Source organism: Apus apus, chromosome 19 (assembly GCF_020740795.1).
Source record: "Apus apus isolate bApuApu2 chromosome 19, bApuApu2.pri.cur, whole genome shotgun sequence".
NCBI lineage: Eukaryota > Metazoa > Chordata > Aves > Apodiformes > Apodidae > Apus > Apus apus.
Genome location: NC_067300.1, coordinates 2,751,310 through 2,764,674, shown reverse-complemented (window position 1 = coordinate 2,764,674; position 13,365 = coordinate 2,751,310). Strand labels below are relative to the sequence as shown.

At 51.0% G+C, this 13,365-nt stretch overlaps 1 protein-coding gene across 4 annotated transcripts in view; it reads left to right on the top strand.

Annotated features, from left to right (window-relative positions):
* WHRN (whirlin) overlaps positions 1–13,365 on the top strand; it is a 51,946-nt gene that overhangs the window by 21,691 nt on the left and 16,890 nt on the right. For all 4 annotated transcript variants that reach the window (XM_051636845.1, XM_051636844.1, XM_051636842.1 and 1 more), the window contains exon 3: positions 2,863–2,988. In XM_051636845.1, coding sequence (XP_051492805.1) covers positions 2,863–2,988 — 126 coding nt within the window. The remainder of the gene's footprint in view (positions 1–2,862; positions 2,989–13,365) is intronic.

Here is a 13,365-nt window from a genome sequence, read left to right as displayed (position 1 = left end):
AGCAGCTTAGCTCTGCTCCTGAAGCCTTTCTCCCCTCTCCTCCCTCACCCCTCCCCGCTCTGATCACACTGAGCTCCCCGCATTCGAGCACTCCCTTCTGTTTCTCAGCTCTTCCCTAAATCTGCAGTTTGTCAGGAAGATGAATTCTCCAGGAGGGGTTATTTCTCTGCCTCCTGCTGCTGCCACGCTCCTCCCAGCAGCCTGAGGTCCTGTTGCCATTTCCTTGGGCTTTATTCAGAGGGCTGTGGGTATTAATTGATTAAGAAATCAATGCAGTTAAGCCCTCAACAACCCAACTTTCTGGGATTGCCAGCAGCAACACGTTTTTGAGTAGTGCTCAGGTGTTGTTTTTTTTTTTTCCACTCAGCTTGGGTTTGCAGGAAGGTCTGTCAGATCCTTGCTGCTCGGGGTTGTGTTCATTGCTTTCTGCTTCTTCAAGGCTGGGTTTGCCTGCTACGTGTGTAAACAAACCAGCTCACACAGCAGCACCTCAGGTTGACATGGAGAGGGAGTATCTCTTACTCCACCTGATGATACCAGAGTGGGGAGAGCAGCTTCTCAGCTTACCAGCCCATCAGGATAGTGTTAAAGGGAGATGGAAATGTCTTAACACAGAGCTACCCCTTGTGCTGTGAATTTCTCTGAAGTCCTGGCACACAAACTCGTTGTTTAGGGACTCACCAGTCTGTTTGGACCCTGCTCTGTGGTTGCATGCACTTTGCTGCATTTCTTCTGCTTGTCTTTTTCCCCAAAGTTGGGGAATTTTTAAGAAAGGAGTGATCCCAGCGTGGTGAAGAAGATACAGTAGAAGGGACACCCTGAATGTCGTGAGACAAATGGGGAGAAAAAGAGAAGGACTTCTGAAAAGTTTAATATTTTTCTGGTTGTAGTAAAACCCAGTGAAGTGTCCTATAAAGTAATCATTTAGTGTCCAGAGTGATTAAACTGCCCTTGATTTTGACAGGCACATGCTCTGCTGGGTGGGTATGATGCCCACTCTCCACCTGAAGCGTGAAGGTCCCTTTATGGTTCCTTTAGTATGTTCCAATCCTAGAATTGTTTCCAGCACTTTAGAGCAAGGGGGGTGACTAACCCAGGGAAGGTCAGTTCTGTGCAGCCCTAGGCAGGGATACTGGTACAGGTGGTTGATACCTTGCAGTTCTCCCCCTCCAGCTTTCCATGGTCTGGAACCTGCCTGCTTTGGTCCTGCATCCATGGGATCACCCCAGCTCTAGCTCCCACATGCATAAAACATGCAGGAGATGAGGCATGAATGCAGGTGCCAGCCAGTTGTGATACCAGTACAGAAAAGCAGGAGCAGCTTGGGCATCCATTTCTTAAAGTATAATATTTTGCAGTGCGTGGTCCTTAAGCAATTCATGTCCTGCTGCTGTTCTCTGTCTCACTACCAAGACAAAAAATGTGTTTTCAATACCAGCCTAATGCTGAATTCCCTGCGTGCTGCTGTGTCCTCTAGAAAGGCAGGTTAATTAGTGACTTGAAGCTGGAAAGGACTTTTCCATCCAGGTAAGTGTTCAGGTTTTTGATTTGACTGTGATGAAGAGTTTTAAATGTGAAAGCCATTCACAAACAGCCTGTTTCTGGTGGTTTCTATCAGCATGAAACACATTTGGGCTTTTTCTCCTTTGTTTTTTATTCCTGCTGCCTGCTTTTCTCTGGAATTTACTGAAAACTTGGGACAAAAGCAAAAGAAAACCTGGAGTTATTCATTTAGAAAATGTCATGCAGGGAGTGAACAAAGGCTATTTTAAATTGAGAGTCATCAAGGGAGCTAAACACAGGCTTGCTCGTTCACTCTGAGCTCTCACCTGAGCTTTCAGACATCATTTAGGTCCTCTGAGGAGGAGAGGCTGGGAGAGGGCAGGTGGGGAGCTGGTTGATGGCTGAGCCATGCCCTGCAGAACCAGCTCTGCAGCCAGACACTGCCCAGGTGCTGCCTGGTGGAGAGTTGGGGTAAATGGTCAACATCTGTTGCAGTGTGTGCTGGCTGTTCTGGGCAGGAGCTGGAAAAATTGTGCTAGCATTATTAATTAGAGCTAGTGGCATTATTAATTAGAGCTAGTGAGGCACATGGCTGTGCAGGGAAGAGTCCTGAGTACCTCCTGTGCCTTGGGCAGGTGGGGTGACCTGCCAAGCTGGTGTGAGGAGAGGGCCAGGAGCAGCTGGGGCTGTGTTGGGGTCTCCCCCACTGCAGCCTGTGCTTCTGCAGGGTTTTGTCTTGTTGTTTCTTCTCTGTTCCTCCCCCAAGGCTAAAGCAGGGCCTGGAGTGTCCCCTCACAGGCAGCACTGCATGGAAGGAGAGCAGAGGAACGGAGCTGGGCTGTGGCTCAGGGGTGGGTGTGGGTGGTTGGTGTGGGATGATGTGTTTGCTCAGGGCAGGGGTAGGTAGGGGGGCAATTCACAGCCAGTGCTGACTGGCACTGCTCCATCCGTGTCCAGTGCTTTTGGGGGGGGGATTTCTCTCAGCTGAGCATCTACCCCAGAGATGCTCCTGTAAAAGGAGAGAGCTGAGACTGCCTCAGATCAACTTCTCCTCTGCTTTATGGCCGTAATCCTCCCAGGCCACGAGTGCTGCCCCTCGCATAGCTGAGCCCTGTCTGTTCTCCAGGAGGGGACAGAGCAGGTTTAGCTGCTCCTGTGGCTCCCCAGGCTTGTCCATCTCCCCATGCCTACACAGGAGGTCAGGGCTGGTTGTGGATCAAAGGATGCTCTGGGGCCACAGCAGGGAGGGGATGTCCCTGGGTCAGAGCTCTGTCTTTAGCTGCAGTTGCTTGGAGGCATCAACAGAAGGGGACGTGGCTCTCAGACACCACCTGAATGAGTGTTCCTGTTCCTCTGCAGGTGAATCTGGTCCTGAATGAAGGGAAATCCTTGGGCCTCATGATCCGAGGAGGGGCAGAATATTCCTTGGGCATCTACATCACCGGGGTGGATAAAGGCTCCGAAGCAGAGAGCACAGGATTAAAGGTAAGGGTGACTTCAGAGGAGTGGGCTGGGGTGGGAGGCAGAGCTCCACGTGCTGTGGCTGCAGAGCCATCTCAGCAGGAAACTGCTGCTGTTCCCTTTCTCTGCCCTGGCCAAGCAGAACTCCCAGTGGAGAGGTGTGTGTTGCATTTCTGGGAACAGCTTTTCAGGGCAGGTTCTTTGGATGTTTTGGATACTAAGCCTGCAGGGACCAAGGTGGTTTTGCCAAGAGAAATGCAGCCTGACAACTCTTGGAGGGGGCTGTATTTACTTTCTCTCTTAGCACACCCCTACACCTGATTTCTCCCCTTGGAGATAGCCTGGGGGGAGGGGGGAGGGTTGGTGTAGATATCTAAGAGTGCAGCAGATCAGGCAGGTGAAGAAAGTCACTCTGAGCTGGCAGAGAAGAGATTCCTATTAAAGATCCTGGTCCTGTGCTTTGTCCCTGCATCTGGCATCCAGTCCCATTCTGGTGGAGCCAGGCTTTTGCACAGGGTGCCCCTAGGCTGCCTGCAGGGCACGTGTGTAGCTGGCAGGATGAGAGGAGGCCAGGCTGGCTGGGAGCAGGTGTGTGTTGCTTCCCCTGCACCCTGGTGCTCACACAGATCAGGTGTTAACAAGCAGAAACAGCAGGATCACCCTCCGGGGTAGAGGAGAACTGATCTGTCAGCAGCCTAAATTGGTGTGACCTCCAGCTACAACAGGCTCTCTCCATAGTCAGACAGGTTCCTGTGGGATGCTCTGAGGTTTGACTGGGCCCTTCTGAGGCTGGGCTGGTCCAGAGTTGGCTACAGTTTTGTTGCAGACCTTTTGTAAAGCAAGATCCCACGTCTCTTTCATCCCACCATGCACACACGTCACCTCCCAGCTCCTCCAGCCTTCCTGCTGTACCAGGTCTCAGAAGAAGATGGAACATCCTGGAACCTCAGCTGTTCCTGGAAAGGAGTATTTGGGGATAAAATTTTGTATGTTCTGGGGTGTTCACAAGTAAAAAAGGTTGAAAAAGGAACCACTGGGCTTCAGGTGTATCTCTGTGCTGCTCATGAGTGGGGCAGGTTTGAAATTCAGACTCCTCAGGCCATAGCATTTTACTTCATCACTCAGGATTGCTTTTCTGGTGTTTTCTCTCTCTAAATGACCCAGCTCCCTGCAATCACATTGTGCCTTTTTTGCTTCCTCCAGTGCAATCCCATGGGCTAGAAGAGACAGTTCTTTCCCTGCTCCTTCTGTCAGTTGAGACCTGATGGATGTTAAACTCCTTAATGTTCTCTCAGTCCCCTGAAATGGTGCAGGACTGTTGAGGACTGAGATCTAGTCTGCTCTGATCCCCTCTCTGTGCTGTGAAGTGATGTTTTTCTCCCTTGATCAGGCCTGCAGAGTTTAGGGCTAAGCCTTCAGCTTTGCTCCAGTGGCCCCAGAAAGTCACTTCCATCTGTCAAGGCTGTGGTAGCATGAGATGGGTGGAGAGGGCTGGGACAGACACTGTCCTGTCCCTCAGGTTGCTTTGGCACCAAGCCCTGGGCCCATCTAGCTGGGCACTGAGGTCACCAGGCTTCCCTGGAGAAAGAGGGAGACCTTTGAATCACCATCCTTGGAGGTATTAAAAAAACCAGGTCAATGTGGCACTTCGGGACATGCTTCAGGAGGACACGGTTGGACTTTGTGATCTTGGATGTTGTTTACAATGGTGATGATGCTGTGATTTGCAGGGTATGTTTTTGAACTGAGTTGTCTGCTGCAGGGTCCTGTTTCTCTCCACTGACTGTTTTGGAGGTTTGGATCAATTGGAGTCTTCATCTCTCTGTTCCTAGCAGGGAAATGGGGCTTACTCTGCCATATGAGAGGGTCACTTGAGCACTAGGGATGAGGAGCTGTGGGAGCTTCTTAGGGAGGTGGCTGGGCATCTTGGGGCAGCAAGGAGTGAAAACTGCTGCTGGAAACTCCCTGCAGGCCATTCTGCTCTCCCAGAGCACATGTTGCTCCTCTGGGCTGCCCACCTTGCAGCCACTGTGCCAGTGGACCTGACCAGAGTCCCCAGCTGTCCCCAGGGGTGTCAGTGTGTGCTTGTTCATTGCAAGGTCCTGGTGAGGAGCAGCAGGGACACTGCTCTGGGATGTGAGGATTTCAACACATGGAGGACAACAGGCACAAGGCAGTTTGTCTTCCTAAAAGAGCTGCCAAAAGAATAAAAGAGGGACTGGTCAAGCTGCCCTGGGTGTGACAGGAGTGGCTTTGCTGGGTCAGAGGACCCACCATCTGAAGCAAATCTGTGTCCCCAGCACCTGCTGACCCTGAGCCAGAGTGTCAGCCTGCACTTCAGGAACACCAGAAGCCTGAAAGATTAAAAAGCAGGAGTAGAAAAAGGAGTTGCATTGTTTTCCTGAGGTTCTTTGTTTCGTGTTTGGTGCATCTGGGTTGCTTCAAATCCCTCTCTTTGCTGCACAGGGAAAATTGCTGCTTCCTTTGGTTGGGCCCCCGTGCCCATGTGCCCAGCGTGGCTAATGTCACCTGCAAACTCACTGGAGAAGTGACAACAGCACAACACAGGGCATTATCCCTCCACCCCTCCTCTCCTGCCTGCCAGGAAAACAAGTCAATAACCCCACACACTGCAACTGAAGCTCATGGAGCTTTGCCTGCTGCTCCCATCCCTCCCTGCCAGGCAAGGTCCTCACACCATGGCAGTTGTTTGCCCACCAGAGCCTCTGCTTACTGACTCTTGATGCCTCTCTCCTTGTTGTCCTCTTTTCTAGTAACTGATTTGTAGTGCCAGAAGGCTGGTGCTTTTCTGAATGTCAGGCTTTATGTGATTTCAGATGTGCACAGACACTCCCTGCCCTGATTTGTGAGCATTGCAGGCCATAAATTGAGAACTTCTTGGAGGTTTGGAGATACAGAAAGGCCTTTTATGTTCTGCTCTTAAACATGGTTGGGTGTAGGTTGCATCTCCATGCTCCCTACTCTGCTCCAGGTGGTGGTGGAAGGGATGTGACACCATGAGGGAGGAAGAACAGCTGGGAAAATGTGATTTCCAGGCAATTCATTACTCTCTGCAATAGAAAAAAAAGATTTTGTTCACCATGGGTTCAACCTAACCTTGCTGGGTTGATGGGAAAGTTCCTGCTGACTTCCCAAGCAGTGCATACTTCTGTGGGTTTTGCTGCTTCCACTGAATTTGTTACCAGAATCATTTGAGTTGATTCTGCCAGACTTCTCATTTTAGGGAATAGCTTCTTCCTCTGCTCTTGTGAGACTCCACCTGGAGAACTGTGTCCACTTCTGGAGCCTCCAACATAAGGACATGGAGATCCTGGAGAGAGTCCAGAGGAGGCCATGGAGATGATCCCAGGGCTGGAGCAGCTCTGCTCTGGAGCCAGGCTGGGAGAGTTGGGGTGTTCAGCCTGGAGAAGAGAAGGCTCCATGGAGACCTTAGAGCACCTTCCAGTGCCTGAAGGGGCTCCAGGAAAGCTGGGGAGGGGCTTGGGACAAGGGCAGGGAGGGAGAGGACAAGGGGGGATGGATTAGAAGTGGGAGAGGGGAGATGGAGGTTGGACATGAGGAAATTCTTGAGTGTGAGGGTGGTGAGAGCCTGGCCCAGGTTGCCCAGGGAAGCTGTGGCTGCCCCATCCCTGGCAGTGTTGAAGGGCAGGTTGGATGAGGCTTGGAGCAGCCTGGGCTGCTGGGAGGTGTCCCTGCCCATGCAGGGGGTGGGACTGGGTGGTCTTGAAGGTCCCTCCCAACCCAAACCATTCTAGGTCTCTATGGTCTCTGGCACCGAATCAGATTTTTTGAATGCTTTGATAACACGTTTTACATTTCCCTTCAAGTTGGATGGAAGGGCTGACAACCTGGGCTTGCAAGCCAGTCAAAACCAAGACCATTTCTTCAGGCCTGAGAGCTAAGCTGGCTTGTGCCTGCTACAGAAACGGGGTCGGGGTCCTGACAAGTGGGTCCCAGGGGAGATCCAGCCTTGCTGCTGCTGGTTTAGGTCCCACACTCTGCTCCCTCAGGCCCCATGGCCACGGGGCAGGATGGCTGCAGCCAGCCAAGAAGGAAATATTCCTGCCCTTGCCCTCGGCCTTCCCGATGTTTATTCATTCCCAAAACTTCTGCCAGTCTGCTCTTTGGGCACAGTTTGAAATTTGCTGCCTGGCTGTAAGTTCTCAGGCTGAAAAACTGCAGCTTGGCAGAGACCTGTGAAGGAGGAACGTGAGCCTGTCCTGTTTGCTTTCCTTCCTGACGTTCATACCAAGGCTGAGCAGGAGCTGAGCTCGTTCTGCTGACGTCTGTGGCTCTGCTCATCCTGATTTCTTCCTTGTTCATTTTGTCTGCTGATGTATTTTGTATCATGGGAGGATTTTTTTAAGCCTTTTTTTTTTTATTTTCCCCTCCTTGACCTTTGCATCAGAAACAGCAGATTTCAGGTAGCTTGTGTCGAACAAACAGCTCAATGTTGAGTTCCCAGCACAGAGGCTGGGGTAAAATGAAGCTACCACAGTCCTTGTGTATCCATATGAGGGAGGTGGAGAGAAAAAACAGGGACTAAAAATAGGAAGAGGTGAGTGATTTTGCATCAGCAGTGGCAGTGGTGAAGCTGCCTCTTGAAAACTGGCTTGTGTTTTGAGGTCTGCACATAGACAGAGATACTGAGAGGATAAAAAAATCAGCTCCCTGGCTGCCTCAGAGTCTGGGGAATAAATTGTACAGGGAGAAATTCAATGAGGTTGTGGTAGACAAGATGTAAACTTTCCACTGGAGACCACGTGGAGTGGTCCTTCAAAGGATGTTGCCTTTATGGATGCAGATGTTGCTTGAATTGCTTGTCTTCAGGGAGCCTTCCAGGAACATCCCTGCAGCAGTGCTGCAACCTCTGCCTGCCCCAAGAGACCATCTTCTCTCCTTGGGTGCTCCAATTCCAGTCTGGATCTGCTTTGTTCCTCCTGTTTGTGTTGCAAGGTGCTTGGGGAAAAGAACGTGTTCTCAGACAGCACTTTGGCACCTGCTGTTCCTTTGCCTTGCTCCCAAATCTCTCTCTGATCCCTCCTGTGTTGGCCTCGATGGACAGGGATCATCTGCTCCAACCTGTTTCCCTTCTGAGGAAGCTGAATATCTCCTTTATTATTTTTTTTTGCAAGCCTTGATTTGGTTCTTTTCCAAATCAATTTGTCCTTTTTCCTGCCCATATTTTTAATTTCTTTAGGTCTGCTTTTGGTAATTATTTGTGCTAGAGAGACACTCCTACTTTAGTGATATCCACAAGTGTAATTTAACCTCTCTCCTAGCATATTAGTGGCATGAAATAAGACTGATGCCAGTGCCAACCCATCTGGCATCCTGTTAGCTCTGTTATTCCCTGCTCAATTTGATGTCATTTAACATGAACTCACGTTTAAAATCTCTCACCTGTTTTTCTGTCTGTGTGACTGAATTTCTCCCAGAGCCAATGCTGATGATTTTTAGGAGACTTTAGGTGCTCAGAACCCTTAAGTCCCTTAAGTGTCTCTTCATTGCACCTCCTTTTCCCATGTTATTCTCCCTGTCTCCAGAAGAAGTGGTCAAGCACTCAGCAGGTCCCGTTGTGTTCACCCACCATCAGCTGAGCACAACTCAAGATGTGTTCCTAAAATATCCAGGACAATAATTTTTCTGTGTTTTATTACCACTTTTTTTGTGTCTTATTATATTGCTTCTTTTCTTCTGTGCTGGTTTGGAGCTGTGCATGCAGCAATGTTTGTTTTAATAGATCATAGAATAGTTTGGGTTGGAAGGGACTTTAAAGATCATCCAGTTCCAACCCCCCTGCACGGGCAGGGACACCTCCCACCAGCCCAGGCTGCTCCAAGCCCCATCCAACCTGCCCTTCAACACTGCCAGGGATGGGGCAGCCACAGCTTCCCTGGACAACCTGGGCCAGGGTCTCACCACCCTCATACTACAGAATTTCTTCCAAAAGTCTCACCTAAACCTGCTCTCTTCCAGTTTCAAACCATCACCATTGGTTCTTTTGCACCTCTGCAGTGTTTTGTTACTTCCCCAGTTGTCCTTAACTTTGGGGAAAAACTAATTGTATCTATGTTAATTAGCAAAAAAGTCCTTCCCAGCTCTAATAGGAGCCTCTCATCAAGATAGGCTGATCTGCAGGCATTTGAGCTGCCCAACAATTCCCTTATCTGCCCTTCACCAGCAATTATTTTTGCAAGGTCTTTTTTCCCCCGTGCACGAGGTGTTCAAACTTATCCAAGTATTTTGTGGCTGGTTGTTCTCACTCAGTGTTAATATTCTGGCAGCACCAGAGAGGTGACTGTGAGCTGGGTGCTGTACTAACAGGGCACAGGAGACCAGAGAGCCATGAAGGACTTGAAATAAATGTTGAGGCAGCGAGGAAGAACAGACACAGAGAGGTGAAGTAGCTTGTCCAGGGTCCCTCTTGTCTCCCTGATGTGGCAAGGGCTTGCCAGGTTCCCTTTGATCCACCCTTGAAAGGAGGAACTAAAGGAAGGTTCTTAAATCTGTATCACTGTCTTGAACAAAAATGAATCATGAAAGTTTAATCCCTGATATAGCAAACTATTAAAGATTGATTATTGCAATAAAACTACCTAATCTAATTTGGGGGTTCTTTGATTCAGTGCTGCAGTGAGCACAGTGCTCCTTGTTTCAGCAGCAAAATCCACTCCAGTGAATTGGGAAGACCTGAGAGGAAGGTCCTTGCACCTGACTGTGCTTCTCCTGGCAGCTCAGGCACGTGCCTTGTTTTCCCTCCCTCTTCTGGTGGTAGCCAGTGAGTTTCTGATTGTTGGGTTAGAGCTGACAGAGCTCGAAGGGGACCCAAGGTGTTTGTGGAGTCTGAGGGTTGGCAGTGTGGTCATTTGTGTCATCTGCCTTCCCCTGGGCTCCCTCCCTTCCTGCCTGTTTCCTGGTCCCTGTGGATCAGCTCAGGAGGAGCTGGCTGCCTCTGGTGGCTCACAGAGCTGAGGTTGGCTCCAGGATGTCCTTCAAACCAGGGAAGGTTCACATCCCTAGCACATGATTTTGGCAACTGATCTGTGCTCTGCAGGCTGCTGGGGTAGGTGTGAGTGTCCCAGCCTGGCACAGATCTCCTCTGTGGTCTCTCCCCTCCAGCCAGCTGGTGCAAAGGACCACCATCCCAAGCCCAACCCATGCCTGGTGCTGTGTCTCATCCTTCCACAGGCAAAGTCAGCAGAGCAGGAGGCCAGCCAAGTGCAGCTCTGTTTGCAGGGCTTGCTGCTTGGACCATCTTTCTTGGAGCCAAAGCAGAAGATGGTGCAGCAGGACCTGGCCTGTGCCACCTCCAGGGCCTTGCAGTGACTGTGGCAATGCAGCAGTTCCTGCTCCCTCTTCCCTTCAAGCTGGCACCAGCCCAGCTTGAAGGACCTGGCTCCCTTCTTGGCTGGCCTTCTTGGGTTCATCTCTTGCCTACATCATCTCTTTTACTTTGTCAGCTGAGCAGCTCCCCATGAACCGCAGAGGCTGAGCAGTGTGAGGACAAATCTCAGGGTCCTGGCAGTGGTGTTGGTGGGGTCTGAGCTCTCCTGTGCTGCCCCTGCTGTCCACCAGCCCCTCTGAGTGTCACGGGGGAAAGAACTGGCCCCAGAAGAATGAGGCAAATCTGCTTGAGGTCACTGGATGGAGCTGAATGCAGAACTGAGCTTGGCTGCACCCAAACTGTGTCAGGACTCGATCTTAAAGGTCTTCTCCAACCTAAACAAATCAATGGGTTTGTGGTGCTCTTGCTCCAGCTCCTTTACTGCCATCCATGCCACTCTGAGCATCCTTCCAGCCTCACTGAGCACCCTCTGTCCTTCCACCAGAGGGAAGGGTGAACAGGAGCCTTTCTCTGGCTTATTATTGCCAGCATTATTTTGTACAGCTCCACCAAGCTCCTCACACATCATATCTCCAAATTTAGCAGGCCTTATCTTTTCAATCTCTCCTTTCACAGGCACCTTCATCTGCCACTAATCATTTTTGTTTCCCTTCTCTAGAACTTGTATCTCTGTCTCCTTGCTGGGCAGGCAGAGATGTAGTCAGGGACTGCACTCACAGCCAGGTCAGGCAATCACTTGGATATTGCTGTGACATTAGTTTTAGAGTTATTCTTGATATTTTTCTTATCACAATTTCTCATCATGTATTTTTGTTGCAGTTTTACTTGATCGTTCTCACAGCTGCTCCTGAGGTCCATGAGTTGTTGGTTTTAGCCTTTTTTTTCTCTGTGTCCTCTCTGGTCAGTCAAGAGGCTTTGATCCCATCTTGGCCAGTGGCAAAGTCCTGCCTGGCTCTTCAAAGCACCTTTCCCAGCCCATTCTGACACCTCTGGTCTGAACTGACCTGACAGAATTTGGGTGTTGTTGGTAGATCTTGCCCCCCTCCCAGGCTCCCTCTCTCACTGCTGCCTCAGGCATCTTGGGATTTTCTTCCTCACCTTCTGGATGTCCAGTAACCCTCAGGTTCTCCCATTCCTTTCCATCTCTTTATAGCTTCTCAGGGAGCTCCTCTGCCATCTTTCCCTCTGCATCTATGTTTGCAAGGCCAGAGGAGCACAAAGTTCTCCATGAATGACCCCTCTGTGGCCCTGCAAAGGGCAGGGAGGGAAGCTGCTGGGCCTCCTTGGCACTAAGGAACTCTGCCTGGGAAATCCCTGGAGCAGCCCAAGCAATGCCTGGTTGCACAGTGCCAGGCAGTGGATTTGAGGGTTTCCTCTGCCCTCCCCTGGGAAGCAGGCAGGAGTGAGTGAAGTGCTTTGTGCTGCTCTGAGGTCATGTCACCTCTCTGCTGTTGTGGTGGCCACATCCAGGGCAATCCTGGGGCTTCCAGGTCAAGGGAGGGGATTCTCTCCTTTCACTTGGCTCTCACAAGATTCCACCTGCAGTACTGTGTCCAGTTCTGGAGCCTCCAACATAAGATGGACATGGAGCTCCTGGAGTGAGTCCAGAGGAGGCCACAAAGACGATCCCAGGGCTGGAGCAGCTCTGCTCTGGAGACAGGCTGGGAGAGTTGGGGTGTTCAGCCTGGAGAAGAGAAGGCTTCAGGGACACCTCAGAGCAGCTTCCAGTGCCTGAAGGGGCTCCAGGAAAGCTGGGGAGGGGCTTGGGACAAGGGCAGGGAGGGATGGGATGAGGGGGGATGGATTGAAACTGGAAGAGGAAGATTGAGGTGAGACATGAGGAGGAAATTCTTTGCTGTGAGGGTGGTGAGAGCCTGGCCCAGGTTGCCCAGGGAAGCTGTGGCTGCCCCATCCCTGGCAGTGTTGAAGGGCAGGTTGGATGGGGCTTGGAGCAGCCTGGGCTGGTGGGAGGTGTCCCTGCCCATGGGAGAGAGGTTGGAACGGGGTGATCTCCTCCGCTTTCATGCCAGCAAAGTTCTGGGTAGCACTGGGGAAAACTTGGGTGACAGCAGAGCCACAGCCCAGCACGTAGACTTGGCAGTGGTTAATTGTGCCTTCTCACTGGAGTAAGTCTGGAGAATTAATCCCAATCCTCTGAGGCTTCCTTGTCCTTGTGATAGAATGAGATGGACTGAGCTGAAAGGATCACATTTACTCTGTGTGCTTTTATCTGAGACTTAGAAATTCTCCCCTCCTCCCTCTTTTCTCCTTTTCTCCGAGAGGGAGACAGGAATGTCTCACTGCCTGCCCTGCAGCATAAAGAAAATGAGACTGTGTTTTGACAGAGCAGAACAGAAGGCTGTGGTTAAGCAAAGATATGAAAGAGCAGTTTCAAAGAGGTGGCTTGTCAGAACCAGGGTGAATTGTGATCCCAGGCTCAGGAGGAGGGGCACTGGGTGCCCCAGGAGCAAAGAGAGGACCTGGGACGAAAGGAAAAATGGCAGGTGAGTGCTGTGTCTTGGACATGGCCAGGCTGGCAGGGAAGCTCCTGATGGCAGCAAAGGCCCTGGCTACAAAATGAAAGCTCTCAGGACCAGCTGGGGAGGAAATGAGGAGAGGAGAGATGAAATCCAGCTGTCCCAGACCCCACAGTTTACAGAGTGTGGTGAGACACTTCATCTGAACCCTCCCTGCTGCACACAGAGATCTGAGGCTGGGGCTCCTGCAGATGGTTCCTCACCTCCCAGCTGGGCAGGAGGGATGGGGGCTGGAGATCTTGATATTCTCTGGGAGCTGTTTTAACCAAGTTGGTCTGCAGTTCTAGTTAATGGAAGACACCGGGCAGACTGATCTGACTTGGGATCCTGAAAAGGCTCCTCCAGGCTTCCCAGCCTGGTCCTTTACTGGCTGTCAGCTTGATTGCTTGGTCTCCAGCCACCAGCACTTGGTCCCTCTCCCTTGTCTTTCTTCACCCCTCCAATTGCCACGTCCCTCATCTGGCGGTGGGTTAGAGGTGGGTTAGACTGAGCAGC